Source organism: Corythoichthys intestinalis, chromosome 19 (genome assembly GCF_030265065.1).
Source record: "Corythoichthys intestinalis isolate RoL2023-P3 chromosome 19, ASM3026506v1, whole genome shotgun sequence".
Classification (NCBI taxonomy): domain Eukaryota; kingdom Metazoa; phylum Chordata; class Actinopteri; order Syngnathiformes; family Syngnathidae; genus Corythoichthys; species Corythoichthys intestinalis.
In genome coordinates this window covers 25,099,395-25,115,645 of record NC_080413.1, presented here as the reverse complement: position 1 = coordinate 25,115,645, position 16,251 = coordinate 25,099,395, and the positions used below count along the sequence as shown (strand labels likewise).

At 40.9% G+C, this 16,251-nt stretch overlaps 1 protein-coding gene across 2 annotated transcripts in view; it reads left to right on the top strand.

Annotated features, from left to right (window-relative positions):
* Nucleotides 1-16,251, top strand: part of rgs6 (regulator of G protein signaling 6) — a 190,019-nt gene that overhangs the window by 149,122 nt on the left and 24,646 nt on the right. For both annotated transcript variants that reach the window (XM_057822487.1, XM_057822486.1), the window contains exons 5-6: nt 5,888-5,994; nt 13,841-13,892. In XM_057822487.1, coding sequence (XP_057678470.1) covers nt 5,888-5,994; nt 13,841-13,892 — 159 coding nt within the window. The remainder of the gene's footprint in view (nt 1-5,887; nt 5,995-13,840; nt 13,893-16,251) is intronic.

Here is a 16,251-nt window from a genome sequence, read left to right as displayed (position 1 = left end):
AAAATAAAAAATCCGGCTGTGGCCATTCACATCGATGACACTTGATGATACATGCTACATGGTGTTTTTGGATCAAAAAGAGGTAAGTACGTGATAATATCTCGATAAAATCATGGCGTCTTTAATTATGCTCTTGCGTGCTCTCACCTCCAGTTAGGGTTTTGCTGTTTAATTTTTTAAATTTTTTTAAAAATGCCCTCCTGTTCAAAATTTTTCCTCCCCCAGAAAATTGAAATTTTAAGCTTTCCAATGATGTATCACACACGCATATCGGACAATTTTGAAATTTGGCCATATTGGGGGTCTCAGAGCAGAACTCCAAGTCACCTGAGTGTTTTCCGCCATATGTATGTACTGCAAAAACCTACCTATTTAAAACTGGAAGTAAAAAAAAAAAAAAAAAAAACTTAAATTCCCTTGTTTTTTGTTTTTTGTGTAAATCTTACTAGAAATAAGTAAAATTATCTGCCAGTGCTTCAAGTACATTTTACTCACTTAGATTTCTTGAAATAAGAAAAATAGCTAGCTGAAAATAAGTTTTTTCAAGCAATAAATGAATATATTTAATAGTAAAAAATAGCTTCTTTGTCAGATATGTTCTCAAGTAGTCAAGCATTGATATTGTTAAAAACATTATTTGAAAGCAAATGTTTCTTGATTCAGGTGAAAAATTACCAATTTTTAGATGTATGGCCTTAATAAGAACGAATAGTCGTCGGCTTCACACTCGTGTCCGAGTATTAGTTTCAGTCGCTTTTTCAACCTATTTTCGTGGTGGGTGTTTATATCTCATATGACTTGAGAGGCCTAGTCTATGGTGGAATAATCGCTGGCATTGTGTACAAGGGAGGGTCGGTGGAGGACGTGGTTGTTGTTGTCTCTCTTGTCTTTTCCTTTGTTTTGACTCTTCATTTTCTGTTCGTTTTTTTTTTCGAAAGCATCAATGCCTTGGTGAATAGTTCCCCTCCATGTTTTGCGGTCCATGGCAGTTTGTTCCCATGACAAGGGGTCGATGTCAGTGCGTACCAGGGTGCGCTTGAGCTGGTCTTTGTAGCGCATCTTTGGGGCGCCTCGTGGTCTAGTGCCATTTGCGAGCTCGCCGTACAGCATTATTTTGGGGAGTCGAGAAGAATCCATTCTCCGAACGTCGCCTGCCCAGCGGAGACGGTGGTAGATAATAGTGGCTTCAACACTGGTCACCGCGGCTCACTTTAGGACATCTATGTTGGTGGTGTGGCTCTCCCACGGTATTTTTAAAATTTGTCTGAGCTTGTACTGCTGGAAGCGCTCTAGGCTTTTAATGTCACTGCTGTAGAGGGTCCACGTTTCACATGCATACAAGAGAGTAGAAAGGACTATTGCCTTAAAGACCATGATTTTTGTAGAAACTGTTAGTGCGTGACTGTTAAATACCCGATTACGGAGCTGCCCATAGGCAGTGTGGGCTGCCCTGATTCTGTTTTCAACATCCTTTTTACATGTGGGAATCGAAGTAAGGATTCTGCCTAGGTATGGAAATCGGTCCACTTCCTCTAGGAGATGTCCATTAATTATGGTATTTGTGTTTGGGAGTGCCCGGCCAGGTGGATTTTGAATCATTATTTTGGTCTTGTCAGTGTTAACTTGCATGCCAAAACGTTCGTATGCGGTATTGTATGCATTTGCTGTTAATTGAAGATCTTCTGCAGCTTGGCACGGGGTGGCATTGTCATCAGCATACTGCAGTTCTCGTATTGTTGTGACGGTGGTTTTAGTAGTTGCGCGAAGCCGGGCGAGATTGAAGACTCCTCCATCCATGCGAAAACGCAAATTTATTGTAGGTGCGTCTGGCGGTATCTCATTCATCATGGCTGCTGTGTACAGTGAAAAACATGTTGGCGCTAGTACACACCTCTGTTTGAGGCCACTGTTGATAGGGAATGGGCCAGAGAGAAAGTTTTGGTGGCATACTCTGCCAACCATTCCATCATGGAGGCCACGGACTAAGGCGACAAAGTCTGGTGGACAACCATACCGTGCAAGTACTGCCCACATTGCAGGGCGGGGTACTTTGTCAAAGGCCTTTTTTAGGTCCCAGAAGATGAGCAGCAGTGGTCGTTGTTGCTCACGGCTCTTCTCTTGTAACTGCTGGGCACAGAAGATCATGTCTATTGTCCCACGGAAAGGTCGCAAACCGCACTGGGACTCTGGAAGGACGTCTTCTGCCAAGATGAGGAGGCGGTCAAGGAGAATGCGGGCAAAGATCTTGCTAGCGATGCTTAACAAAGAGATGCCACGGTAGTTGTTGCAGTTCTCTCTGTCACCTTTTTTAAATATGGTGATGATGTTTGCATCGCGGAAGTCATTTGGCAGGGTCTTTGTTTCCCATATTTTCAGAATCAGGTGAAAAAGGTGGTTTCTCAACTCAGGGCCACTTTGAGTGAGGAGTTCCAAAGGGATATTGTCAGGTCCTGGGGCTTTACCTGGTTTCATTCGTTTCAGTGGGTTGTTGAAGTCTTGGATTGAGGGTGGTACTGACATCCAGTATTGGACTGGGTGCTGCGGGGTCATTCTCAAGAGGTCATTAGGGGTATCAGCTTGATCGTTGAGAAGGTTCTCAAAATGGGACTTCCATCTTGCCAGGATGCCCTCACTGTTGGTTATGAGAGTGGCCCCATCTGTGTCCTTTAGGCCACCCACTGATGATCGTGTGGGACCAAAAATTTCTTTCGTGGCTGCATAAAAGCGGCGCAGCTCTCGCTGGTCAGCGTAGTTTTGAGTTTCTGCAGCTTTTCTTTGCCACCAGGTGTTTTGGGCGTCCCTGATTCCCCTTTGGCAATCTGCTACAGCTTCTTTGTATGCTTGTTTGTTCTCAGCTGTATGTTGGTTCTCTAGTGTTAGTCGTGCCTGACGCTTGGCTTCAATGAGAAGAGAAATTATTCTGTCATTCTCATTGAACCAATCCCGCTGTTTCCTCTTGCTGAATCCTAAGGTTTCTGTTGCTGCCCAGATTATGGCATCTCTAAGGCTGGTCCAGCGATCGTCTACTGTAGCCTCGACTGCAGGTTCTGCTAGATGTCTTTCACAAGCTGCTTTGTAATCTTGTGCCAACAGTGGATCTTGGAGTTTACCACAGTCAAAGCGGGAATTTGGCTTGCTGTCAGGTGTCCTTCTGGTTGGTTTTCGAATTTTGAAATTAAATCGGGAAAGTAGGAGTCTGTGATCTGTCCAGCAGTCGTCCGCCCTGGGCATAGATCTAGTAATGCAAATGTCTGCTTTGTCTCTTGCCCTGGTCAGGACATAGTCCAATATGTGCCAGTGTTTGGATCGCGGATGTCTCCATGTTGTCTTTTGCCGGTTCGGTAGTCTGAACATAGTGTTTGTCACAACGAGTTTGTGTTCAGCACATAAGCCGAGTAAGAGTTGGCCATTTGCATTGCACTTCCCCATTCCGTGGTGGCCTATGATACCTTTCCACAGGCAATGGTCGTTGCCTACTCTGGCATTAAAGTCCCCCAGCACAATGAGCTTATCATTGGCTGGCACTGTCTGGGTGATGTGGTCTAGTTGGTTGTAAAAGGCAGCTTTATCTTCGTCACTTGATGTTAGTGTGGGGGCATATACTGAGATCAGGGTAAGATGCCTCTCCTTGAGGAGTGGTATACGGACAGTCATCAAACGCTCGCTGATGGCAATTGGAGCGAGGTTGTGTTGTTGCACTAACTGTGAACGGATGGCAAAACCTACACCATGTATGCGTGGCTCTTTTGGTGCCTTTCCCTTCCAGAAGATGGTGTATCCTGATCCAGTTTCCCTGATGTTGCCCTCTTCGGGTAGTCTAGTCTCACTAAGGGCTGCTACGTCGATTTTGAAGCGGGCAAGCTCCTTACAGACTAGTGCTGTGCGTCGTTCAGGGCGGTTAATGTTCGCTACGTCCTGAAGGGTGCGAATGTTCCACGTACCAAGGGTAAAAAATTTCTTCGTGTACTTCTTAGTAGTTTGACTGCGTTGTTGGGATGTCCGCCAGCAGCGGTTAGCTGGCCAGACAAGTTTGCCGTGTCCGATGTTTACCCCACCTTTTCTAGGGGCCTCCCCATGTGGGGTGGGCTGCGGTGGTCCTCAAAAGGCCAGCCCAGTCACGGATCCAGCTGCCGAGCTCTGGTGTCACGGCACCGTCATCAGAGAGTGACCATCTTAGACCCGCCGCCGGTGTGCAGTTGTGGGCTAGAGGCTTCCAGCTTTCCAAGCCTGCCTCCGTGACCCACAATACTGTCGCCACAGGACTTGGTAAGGTGGTGAAATGAAAAATGAAGGATGAAAATAGGTGGTGAAAACGACAGAATGCCATTCACTGGGAGTGTTGTTTAAGGTGGTCGTGGCTGCGCGACTCCCACGCACACACACTTGGCCCACATCATTTCCACTGCGGCTCAAAAAGATGAGACAGGCAGCCTCCACAATGTTGGTTGCATCGGGCTGCCGGATTATTGTTTGCTGAAGATCCGCCTTGCCGCCTGCCCGACAGGCGTTGCCCTCTTCCGCCGTTGCTAAGTAGCTTCGTCGTTGGGGTCTTGTTGGGTTTTATTTCGGAGTTTCCTTCTCCTAGCCTTTGCCTAAAGAGGCAGACCCTACAAGGCAGCAAGGGATTTGAATTAAGAGTTTTCCTTCTCTTAGCCTTTGCCTAGGAAGGCATACCCTACAAGGCAGCAGGGGGGGACTGAATATACCGTCAGTCCACTCGGTCACTTGCTTGCATTCTGTGATGAACAGGGGGGACCACGGGAAGATAGCAAGCAAGCAGTTAGGAGGCAGAGGCTGTAATGGGCTTAAGACTAGCTTAGCCTAAGACGCATGCAACTCCAATCACCCCCCCAACCCCAATTTAAAGTAAATAGAAGAATCTTTTTGAGCAAAAAAGTTTGTATATTTAATTTTAAAAAACTCAGAAATGCTCTTAATTCAAGAATATATATTGTTCAAAAAATTTATTTGAAAACATTTTTTCTTTTAGATGTATGGGTTTAACAAGAACAAATAGTAATATTAAAGTAAGTAGAACAATCTGACGCATTGATTTGTTAACTAGACTTTAACATTCAAAACAGAATGGAGAAAATTTTTCGACTGGATTTAACAAAAATTATCAGATTAAGACTTTATAAATTTGCAGTGTGAAAGTTAGTATAAGTCAATACAGATTTTTTTTTTTTTTTGCATTGATCATTTAGCCTGTCAATAATTAGGTTCCTATTGGTGAGAACTGTAGCCCTGTCCCCCGTTCACCCAATCTGGTTGGTTTTAGTAATGTCCCGTGCGCAGCAAAAAGTGTGCATGCAGGTTATGCGGTTATATCGTCCCTACCAATATTGAGACCAAACCTCCGCCCTTGATATGTACAAACATGATTCAGTCAAGTTATGAATACGTACACCCTATCAGACAATTATTATATCGAGTGTGCAGTCAGAACAGAAACTGGCAGGAGTCCGGCTGTATATTTTGTTGTAATTTTGACTTGAAGGGCATCATTTGCATCTAGTTCTAGGCTGTGGGCGCTTTTTCTTGTTACCTAAATGAAATATGGTTTGGCAGTATGCAGCTAAAAATAGTCACTATCAAACCCTCAGGCATGGTGGTGGGAGAGCTGTTTTTTACTGTGGAAGCTCACAACCCGGTCAATGAGTCACTGAATGTATACATCAGAACAGCTAAAAGCTATAGTCTTGCTAAAAGTTATATTCTCCAAACCACAACAGTTTATTCTCGGATAAACTTGTTTGCACTGACTATTCTCCAATTTAAGTGATTATTCAGATTGTATTTCATAACCCAGTGGAGTACTTGACTGTAAATACCTTAAGGCTCATGTTGAAGGAACCGTATGCTTGTTCTTCCACTTCTTCGTCAGCTGAAGCCATGCACATTGGAAGCCTCATTGCAGCACAGGGCTACTTCTTTCCAATCTCAGACCATGTCCTCTCTCTTAAGGATGATGGCACCTTCTATCGTTTTCAGGTAAGCATAAGCATCAACACATACCGAATATACAAAGTTTGGGCTAAGAACATAAGCGGAGTTTGGGGGGGGGGGGGAGACCCCCGGGGGGAGACCCCCCCCGGTGGCCGAAAAGGCTCAATGCATGTAATTGAATTTTCTATATATATATATATATATATATATATATATATATAAGTTGTAAAGCAATAAAGCAAACAACAAAAAATGAATGAAATGAACAAAAAAAAAAAGATTTTTTTATAATGGGTCAAAATTATTTTTCGAACAGATCATGTGACTAGCACCTTAGACAGTCATTTGCTTTGCATATTATTAACAAAGTTTTTCTTTAAATTAGAGAGGAAAAATTTATTTTTCAAATGATTTTTTTTCTTTGTTTGAATTTTTTTTAAATTGAAACAACGTTTTTGTGGATTGAATGATTTAGACACAAATGTCCTACCCATAATATGGCCCATACACAAAAAGGATTGCTAAAACCAAAGAAAACTTGAAGTAATTTTTCGTTTGAAAAATATTTTTTTTTATCGAATAATGGAGACACAAATCTACCTCTATATTATACAGTTTTTAACTGGGGTAACTACATTGACACGACAATTGCGAGCGTACCATATTCAATGGATGACGATCTTGGAGAAAAGTATAGCTGTCCCAAGCAGCCTGATTTAGAATTCCCCTCAAGAATGATGGGAAACAAAACAAAAAATAAAAACGCTCATTTTCAACTTATTATTATAAATATTCTTGTAAGTTAATTTTATTGCTGACACTGCATTTTGGGGTCATCAACATGAATTTTTTTTGAGTCTCTGTGGGCTCTGTTCGCAAGCGGCACAGACTCAAAGGCATCATCCACTGCACTAGTGGTCCTGGTCGTTCTGCTCGGGCGTCCAGGGCCTGGAATCCCGGGCGTCCTACCGGTTGTTCTGCTCGGTCGTCCGCCGCCTGGTATCCATTCGGTCATTTTCCACCGGCGCCCGGCCGTGCAGCTTGGCAGAATTTAGTTTCTTGAACTCATTTGAGTCAACATTTATTGCAGCTCCGCAATCCGGACCATAACAAACATAACAACACAGACATCCTGTGGGTGTTCGTCAACTATATCTGTCCCTGGGGAAACTCAAACCCATATAACAATAGTTCCTATTGTTACTGTTGTGTTGACAGCGATGAATTTTCACGGATTTCCGACTTACGTTCTCATTTTCATTTTACCGTATCAATCCATGGAAGAAACATTTATTCATCATGATGAAATGAGCAAGTTATACAGCAGCCTTTAAAAGAAAAGTTTGTTTTCTCCTAGATTCTGGTCAGTTGGAGCAGTTGTCAAATCATATTATTACCGTAAATATTGTCAGTTTATGGTAATGTTTTGAACTACCAATGTGCTATGCTTGTGCTGTGTTTCACCAGTCAGTAAAATGACATTTCTGTATCTGTACACAAGCTCTGTTTTCTTGTATTCTTCTATTTATTGGTGCTAAAATTAGGGTGCGCGTTATAAACGGGTACAATAATTTTCCCTAGATTTTACAAGTAAATTTGGGGTGCGCATTATACATGGGTGCGCCTTATATTCGGGAAATTACGGTACGTCAGTTTGGTGTGACATTGTTTTGCTTTTTTTTTGACTATGTTAGATCTGTTAATATTGTGTTTTTTGTTGTTTTTTTTTTTGTTTTTTTGTTTTTGTTTTTTTTGTTTTTAGCATGCTAAGCAGGCACCGTTGACTCGGGCTAGCTTAGCCACTCCGCAGCCCTGAAACTAACAAATAACTGACATACTGCACGGAATCTGTTGAAATCAACTCCACCAACTAATTAAACCTCAGCTAACTCGAAGATTAAGCCTTATGTCAAAAATTCTGAACGTCCCCTCTAAGCAGCTTTCACATACTAGTCGTTAAATGCAATATCCCGGGCAACAAGGCGGTGACGGAAATGTATTCTTTTCAATAAAACGATACATCTTCAAACATAAAACTGTTTTTTTCCACTCAGGAACCTAGTTTAGTTGCAGTAGCTCACATATATTTTTCAGTATGAACTTACAGTACTTAATTTATCAGTTGGTGAACTAACTTTGAACATTAGCATCATTGACATAGAATTGAAACCCCATCTCACGCTGGGTGATGAAATCCCCTGTCCACCATTTCCAGCATCCTCACTTCTATGTTAGGATTCAGTGACCTTATTAAAAATGAATGGTGATCTGATGAAATATTCATCAAGCGCACAACGAGAGCTGGTTTGGGTTAGAGTTGACTTAGTTGGTGGCTGCCAGTAAAACGCGGTTGTAGAGTGATAAACTAGTCATAGGAGTGGGAAAATAAAAATAAAGGAGTCCTGATATTTCACTCGTCTTCCATGATCTGCAAATGCGACAGCGTTATTGAAGTCAAACATTAATTATGCCGAAGCATTTTATCGTGAAAGTTCTTAATTAAAAAATAAGACAATGTTACTCAGCAGGAAAAGCAGCACATGGGAAGATTGCAAAGATCTTTGTGTGGTATCGGCTTGTTTGCTTTTGATTCTCTGGAAAGGCCCAAACGCCACTGGAGCTGGAGAAGCAATTTAATTAAAGCAGACAGTGGTGAACAATTCTGTTCTTTGACCTTGCCTTTCTGGCTTCAAAGTAAAGCCCAAGACAAGAAGAGAAAAAGGAGATAGAAGAGTGCCGCTTGCCATTGCATCAGAAGCATAACCACTTTTATTTCATTTTACAGGCACAGAAAACTGCAAAAACACAAGTAAAGAAAATACCAAGTTAATTGATGTCGAATCGTGAAGAAGAGCGTGTGCGCTATGTCAAAAACAAAACATTCGGAAGCGGTTTATTCTTTGACTGCCAGCATTTTTCCCCTACTTCGCCATTGTGCATCCTGCGCCTTTCACAACTCTCGTTTTATTGTGCTGCTGCAATGTTCCCTCGCCTCTGCAAATCCCCGGGATGCCTTTCATACAGGGAGATTTGGAGTCAGCTATTTTGAATCGGTTCAATTTAGATAAGGAAAATATTTTGATCACACGCATTCAGCACAGAAAGTAGCACAAGGCAATCTCAGCCAATGTTCACTGTGCCGAAAAGCCATCACTCTAAATTTTTACAAAAGTTTTGAGAGTGGATTTCTTTTTTTAGTGTGGGATTCAGCAATGCTTTACAAAAAAAATCTCTTTTGTTAAATACATTGACTGAGAAAATGCTTTTCCTACAGCCTAAGTCAAAATTATACTTTAATATTGACTAGTTGGGCATTTTCAAAACAAGCAGTACTTCTAAAAAAAAATAATAAAAACTGTCCATCAATCCAATGTACAGTGTATCACAAAAGTGAGTACACCCCTCGCATTTCTGCAGATATTTAAATATATCTTTTCATGGGACAACACTGACAAAATGACACTTTGACACAATGAAAAGTAGTCCGTGTGCAGCTTATATAATAGAATTTGTTTATTTTCCCCTCAAAATAATTCAAAATATAGCCATTAATATTCAAACCTCTGGCAACAAAAGTGAGTACACCGCATGGGAACTACGTAAATCCCTAAATGTCCAAATTGAGTACTGCTTGTCATTTTCCCTCCAAAATGTCATTTGGCTCGTTACAGGAGCGCTGTAAGAATTGCTGCAGAGATTGAAGAGGTGGGGGGTCAGCCTGTTAGTTCTCAGACCATACGCCGTACTCTACATCAAATTGGTGTGCATGGCTGTTACCCCAAGAGGAAGTCTCTTCTGAAGACGTTACACAAGAAAGCTCGCAAACAGTTTGCTGAAGACATGTCAACAAAGCACATGGATTACTGGAACCATGCCCTATGGTCTTATGAGACGAAGATTAATTTGTTTGGTTCCGATGGTCTCAAGCATGTATGGCGGCGACCAGGTGAGGAGTCCAAAGATAAGTGTCTCATGCCTACAGTCAAGCATGGTGGTGGAAATGACCCTCCCACCTCTTCAATCTCTGCAGCAATGCTGACAGCACTCCTGTAACGAGTTACATGATATTTTGGAGGGAAAATGACAAGCAATACTCAATTTGGACATTTAGGGATGTGCGTAGTTTCTAAAGGGTGTACTCACTTTTGTTGCCAGGGGTTTGGATATTAATTGCTATATTTTGAGTTATTTTGAGGGGAAAATAAATTAACTCTATTATATAAGCTGCTCACAGACTACTTTTCAATGTGTTAAAGTGTCATTTTGTCAGTGTTGTCCTATGAAAAGATATACTTAAATATTTGCAGAAATGTAAGGGGTGTACTCACTTTTGTGATACACTGTAACTGCCGTTTTTTTTATCCATTAATTTTTGTTTTATCGGTCAAATTCTTTGCCTTACTGTCCTCATAAGTTAATGTTGCTAATCAATTTGAATTTATTATTATTTATTGATTTTATGAATGTTTTATTTTCAGCATCAAATGGTCAAAAATGTACCTTGAGTGTATTTTTACAGTTTGGATGTAACTTTTTTTTTTTTTTTTTTTTTTTTTTTTAATTAAGGCAAATTGATGTGCTTTAAAGTGCCTGCTACATCATTTAAAAAAATCTTAAATAGCATTATTATGTGAATTAGAATCATAGTTTGAGACAGTTCGACTATATACAACAATTTGGCAAAGCGCAGATGATGAGAAATTAGTCTTTTAATCTGCCATATAGCCACGCCTGTCATTATAGCGCTCTAGCGTCCCCAGCTTGGGATGACGTCTGCAGGCTCACAATTTCAGCTGACTTAGAATTCAGCCTACTGAGAGGGACGATTTAGAACAAGGAAAATATGACACAGAGCAGCAAAAAGTCATCATTGTTTCAATCTCTCTACTTCAATATTTTTACAGGATATTCTTTTTTATCGCCGTTCTCCTGCTGCGTGCAGGTGTACTCGTTGAGGGGGAAGCAGCAAGAATGACCACCGAGCGCCTGTTCCAATCTTTTTCGCGTTTCAAAAATGAAAAAAAGCACAAAACTACCCCAACCCATGTCACACACGGCAGCGAGGGTGACAGCCTTCACCGATCGGTGGCGAACAAAGCTCGTCTTCCCCCTGCTGCGGGCAGGAATGCTCATTGAGAAAGAAACAGCCGGACAAACCGGCCGACATCGAGGAGCGCATGGCTGCCCGAGCCCAACCTGAGGATAGTGGTCTATTGCCGATCACACGAAGAGGGCAGAGGGGGCTGGAAGTCTGGACGATATGACGAACCACAGACGAGAGCATCTTTACGAGCATAAACTGAGTATAGCGTTCTCTCGACGGGCACACGAAGAGGACCGATTGGGGTGTGCAACAATCAGCCATTGTGAGATGTGCTTTAATGCTTTTGCACAATAACAGTATTAACAATATTTACAATAACAGTATTAACAATATTCACAATATTTACAATAGTAAATGCAATTATGTGTGTTTAAAACTAGGTGTTATGATTGTTTTCTCTATTCACTTATGCTTTTTAGTGTTTACACAATGGAAAGAGTAAAGTTTCTGTTTTCAGTAAATGTCATCATAATGTTTCATTCTGGTTTCTGTTCTCAGTAAATGATACAATCTCGATAAAACAAAACTTACGCATGTGCAAAGAATGCTCTCCAACTCCTTAATAAAAGGCTGGCGCTCCTCGGGGGGGTTTTAGATAAGCTTGTTGCGAGCTACTCGCTCCGCATCAACCTTTTCTCCTGACGGCCGCCAGCGTAAAAGCCTTATCACTGTCTCCTATCTGATCCTTGTCTTCGTCCTCCTCTAGGTCTTTATTATTTTGCTAGATACAAGTAAGTTTAGACCTAACAGCCATGATCCCAGTATTTACATAATACAAAACACATAGTTACTCACTTCCTCTTAAGTCCAATGGTCCCACAGTTGTCGGACTTCTTTTGGCCAATCTCCGGGGTGAACGGGAACTTTTAGAAACCCAAAAAGGCTTACATGCCTTTTCCTGGTGCAGCAACAAAAACCTGCAGCACATTTGGCTGGCGTGATGCGAAAAATAAACAAATTTATCCGCAAAATCAGCTGAATCTGCAATCCATCTGCATGCTATAAAGCAGGGGTCCCCAAACTTATTGCTTTTCAGAAAGCCACAATCAAATAATCCTTTCTGGATTCTTCACGGAACAAAAGTAAATAAAATAAAAAGTAATATAATATAATATAATAACACTATTAATTAAATGGATAATAACTAGGGCTGTCAAAAATATCGCGTTAAAGAGCGGTAATTATTTTTTTTAATTAACCACGTTAAAATATTTGACGCAATTAACGCACATGCCCTGCTCAAACAGATTAAAATGACAGCTCAGTGCCACCCCGGCGGGAGGCCCCGGGGTCGACCCAGGACACGCTGGAGAGACTATGTCGCTCAGCTGGCCTGGGAACGCCTTGGAATCCCGCCGGAGGAGCTGGCTGAAGTGGCTGGGGAGAGGGAAGTCTGGGCTTCCCTGCTGAAGCTGCTGCCCCCGCGACCCGACCCCGGAATAAGCGGAAAATAATGGATGGATGGATGGATGGATGGACAGTGCCATGTCCACTTGTTACTTGTGTTTTTTTTTTATGTTTTTCGCCCTCTGCTGGCGCTTGGGTGCGACTGATTTTACCACATTACACCATGAGCAATGTGTAATTATTGACATCAACAATGGTGAGCTACTAGTTTATTTTTTGATTGAAAATTTTAAAAATTTTATTGAAACGAAAACATTAAGAGGGGTTTTAATATAAAATTTCTATAACTTGCACTAACATTTATCTTTTAAGAACTAGGGTCTTTCAATACATGGATCGCTTTAACAGAATGTTAATGGTAATGCCATCTTGTTGATTTATTGTTATAATAAACAAATACAGCACTTTGTACAGTATGTTGAATGTATATAACCGTCTTGTGTCTTATCTTTCCATTCCAAAAATAATTTACAGAAAAATATGGCATATTTTAGAGATGGTTTGAATTGCGATTAATTACAATTAATTGATTTTTAAACTGTTATTAAATCGATTAAAAATTTTAATCGTTTGACAGCCCTAATAATAACCAAACAACCCTCTCTGGGTTACTCACAGAAAAAAAAAGCCAGGAAATTAATAACACTATTTAAAAATAAATAAAATGTTTTTGTTCAGGGGGCCAGACCAAATGTGGAGGCGGGCCGGACCCCTGCTATAAAGCAATGCTGTATTGTGAGATGCTGACCCGGTACAGTCACATTCGCATTCCTCCTCAACCTGAGACTGGAGCTGAAAGTCACTCATTTTTATGGCGCGGGATTCAAAAAATTGAATAAATCAAACGATCGCTTCCACACACATCCAGGTAGTCAATTTCATTCAGGAGCATAAAATACCGCGTGAAATATGAAATAAACATGCTTTTTGCTGTCATAGGCACTTTAAGTCTTTTCTGTTACAAACAAAACAACGTTACTATATTGTAAGTTGATCTATAATTGTTTTCTTTAGTATAAATAAGGACGCAATGTTATGCAATGTTATGATACTATTCACAGTGGCGGCAGAGTTGGGTGGCGTTTGTCTTCTTGGGGGGCGTAACAGAAAATAATTGAGATGCACTGCTTTACAGGCATTTGGTGCCCTGCTTCTGTGAGTGGAAAAAAAAACACTTAAGAACCCACCACTTCACTGCAGCAAATTGAAAATGTGTTTTTGTAGGGCCAACGTCATTCACGAGCTCTTGGAGTGCTCCAATGGGTTTGAGCAGGAGTGCTTGCTTTTTACGAATAGGCAGAAAGAGCATCATTAAAGTACAATAAGCAAAATCACATCAACTGGTGATGTTGATTGTTTTTGTTCTGTGTTCTTCTACAGGCACCATATTTCTGGCCGTCTAATTGTTGGGAGCCTGAGAACACCGACTATGGTAAAAAGAAAATACTTAATTATGTAATGCACTGTAAATTTCAGACTATAAACCTTTACTTTCTCCCTTAGCTTTGAACCCTGTGGCTGATTTATGGAATATTTAAAAATGGGTTTTTACAAGCTAATGAGCTGCATGCTCTTTGGTGATTTTTTCCCCCATAATACAATGTAAAAACCAGTGTGGCCTATAATGTCTATGAACAAATCCAGCTTTCTAGTAAGATTTGGTAAGCGAGGTTTATAGTCTGGTACGCCTTATAGTCTGAAAATTACAGTACCTCAAATGTTAGATTTTAAATTATCATTGATTTGATTGCCTACTTTCAGAAAATTGAATTGTCTTTTTTTCCAGTTCTCATTTGAGTGAATATACAACACATAATACAGTTCATGTGTGTTACAGTGGATCAATGAAAACGTATCTGAACCTTTTGGAATTGCTCACATTTCCGCATTAAATCACCATCAAATGTGATCTGATCTTTGTCAAAATCACACAGATGGAAAAGCTGTGTCTGCTTTAAGTAAAACCACCCAAACATTTATAGGTTCTCATATTTTACTGAGGATAGTATGCAAACAATGACAGAAGGGGGAAAAATAAGTAAATGAACCATCGCATTTAATATTTTGTGCCCCCCATTTGGTCGCATTAACTTCAACCAGATGCTTCCTGTAGCTGCAGGTCAGTCTGGCACATTGATCAGGACTAATCTTGGACAATTCTTCTCTAAAAAAAAAAACCTGTAGATCAGTCAGATTCCTTGGATATCTGACATGTATGCCATAAATTGCTGTCTTTAGGTCCTACCACAGCATCTCAATGGGGTTCAAATCTGAACTTTGACCTGGCCACTCCAGAACGAGTATTTTTTTTCTCCTGAAACCATTCTGAAGTTAATTTACTTCTGTGTTATGGATCATTGTCCTGTTGCAGCATCCATCCTCTTTTTAGTTTCAACTGTCTGACAGACGGCCTCAGGTTTTCCTGCAAATCATCCTGATAACCTCATGAATTCATTCTTCCATTATGATTGCAAGTTGTCCAGGCCCTGAGTTAGCAAAACAGCTCCAAATTATGATGCTCCCTCCACCATGCTTCACGGTGGGGATGAGGTGTTGATGTTGGTGAGCTGTTCCATTTTTCCTCCACACTTGACGTTGTGTGTTACTCCCAAAAAAATCAACTTTGGTTTCATCAGTCCACAAAATACGTTGCCAAAACTTCTGTGGAGTTTCCAAGTGCCTTTTTGAGAACAATAAACGAGCAAGAATTTTTTTTAGACAGCAGTAGCTTCCTCCTTGGAGTCCTCTCATGAACACCATTCGTGGCCATAGTTTTACATATAGTTGATATGTGCACAGAGATATTGGACTGTGTCAGTGATTTCTGTAAGTCTTTAGCAGACACTCTAGGGTTCTTTTTTACCTCTCTGACTATTCTGTGCTGACATCTTGGTGTCAAGACTTTTAGAGATGGTTTTGTATCATTTCCCAGCTTTATACAAATCAACAATCCGTGATCGCAGGTCTTCAGACAGCTCTTTTGTCTGAGCCATGATGCACATCAGACAATGCTTCTCACCAAGACAATTCTTACTAGGTGTGTGTTTTATAGTTGACAGGGCAGCTTTAGACCACTCATCAGTGATTGGGCACACACCTGACTTAAAATGTTAGGTAAAAAATTGCTTTTAATTGCTCTTTAAATCTCCTTAGGCAGAGGGTTCACTTACCGTAATTTCTGGACTATAAGGCGCACCTGACTATCAGCCGCCACCCACCAAATTTGACACGAAAACTGTGTTTGTTTATAGATAAGCCGCACTGGACTATAAGCCGCAGCTGTCCTCACTATAGTTTGGGATAGTTACACCAAAAGATATAAACCGGTAACACTTAATTTGACAGCAGCATCATAAGACTGTCATAAGACCAAATGAACCACCATGAAGCTTTGAAACAATTGGCTGCAAAGCTTCATTGCTTCAAGAAGCTTCATTTGGCCTTCACTGTTCTCGCTTCATTTGGCCATCACTGTTCTCTTGGGGGAGACCGTCAACCTCTGCTGCCACCTGCTGTCAATACTGTTGTCGTCCAGCATGCCTCCCATAAATAACAATCTAAATTTATGTTCTTTGATAATTATTTCCTAAGTTACTGCTCCAGTTGTTTCAATAATTGCTAGTTATTGTATATAGTAGCACTGTATTTGACAGTGGTGCCATAAGACTGTTATAAGACCATCATCATACTTATGACAGATGTCATTTTGTGCCAGCCGGCAAATTATATCACTTATGAATGGATGCAAAAGATCCGAGCTGGAAATAAATGGTGTTAGTGACATAATTTGC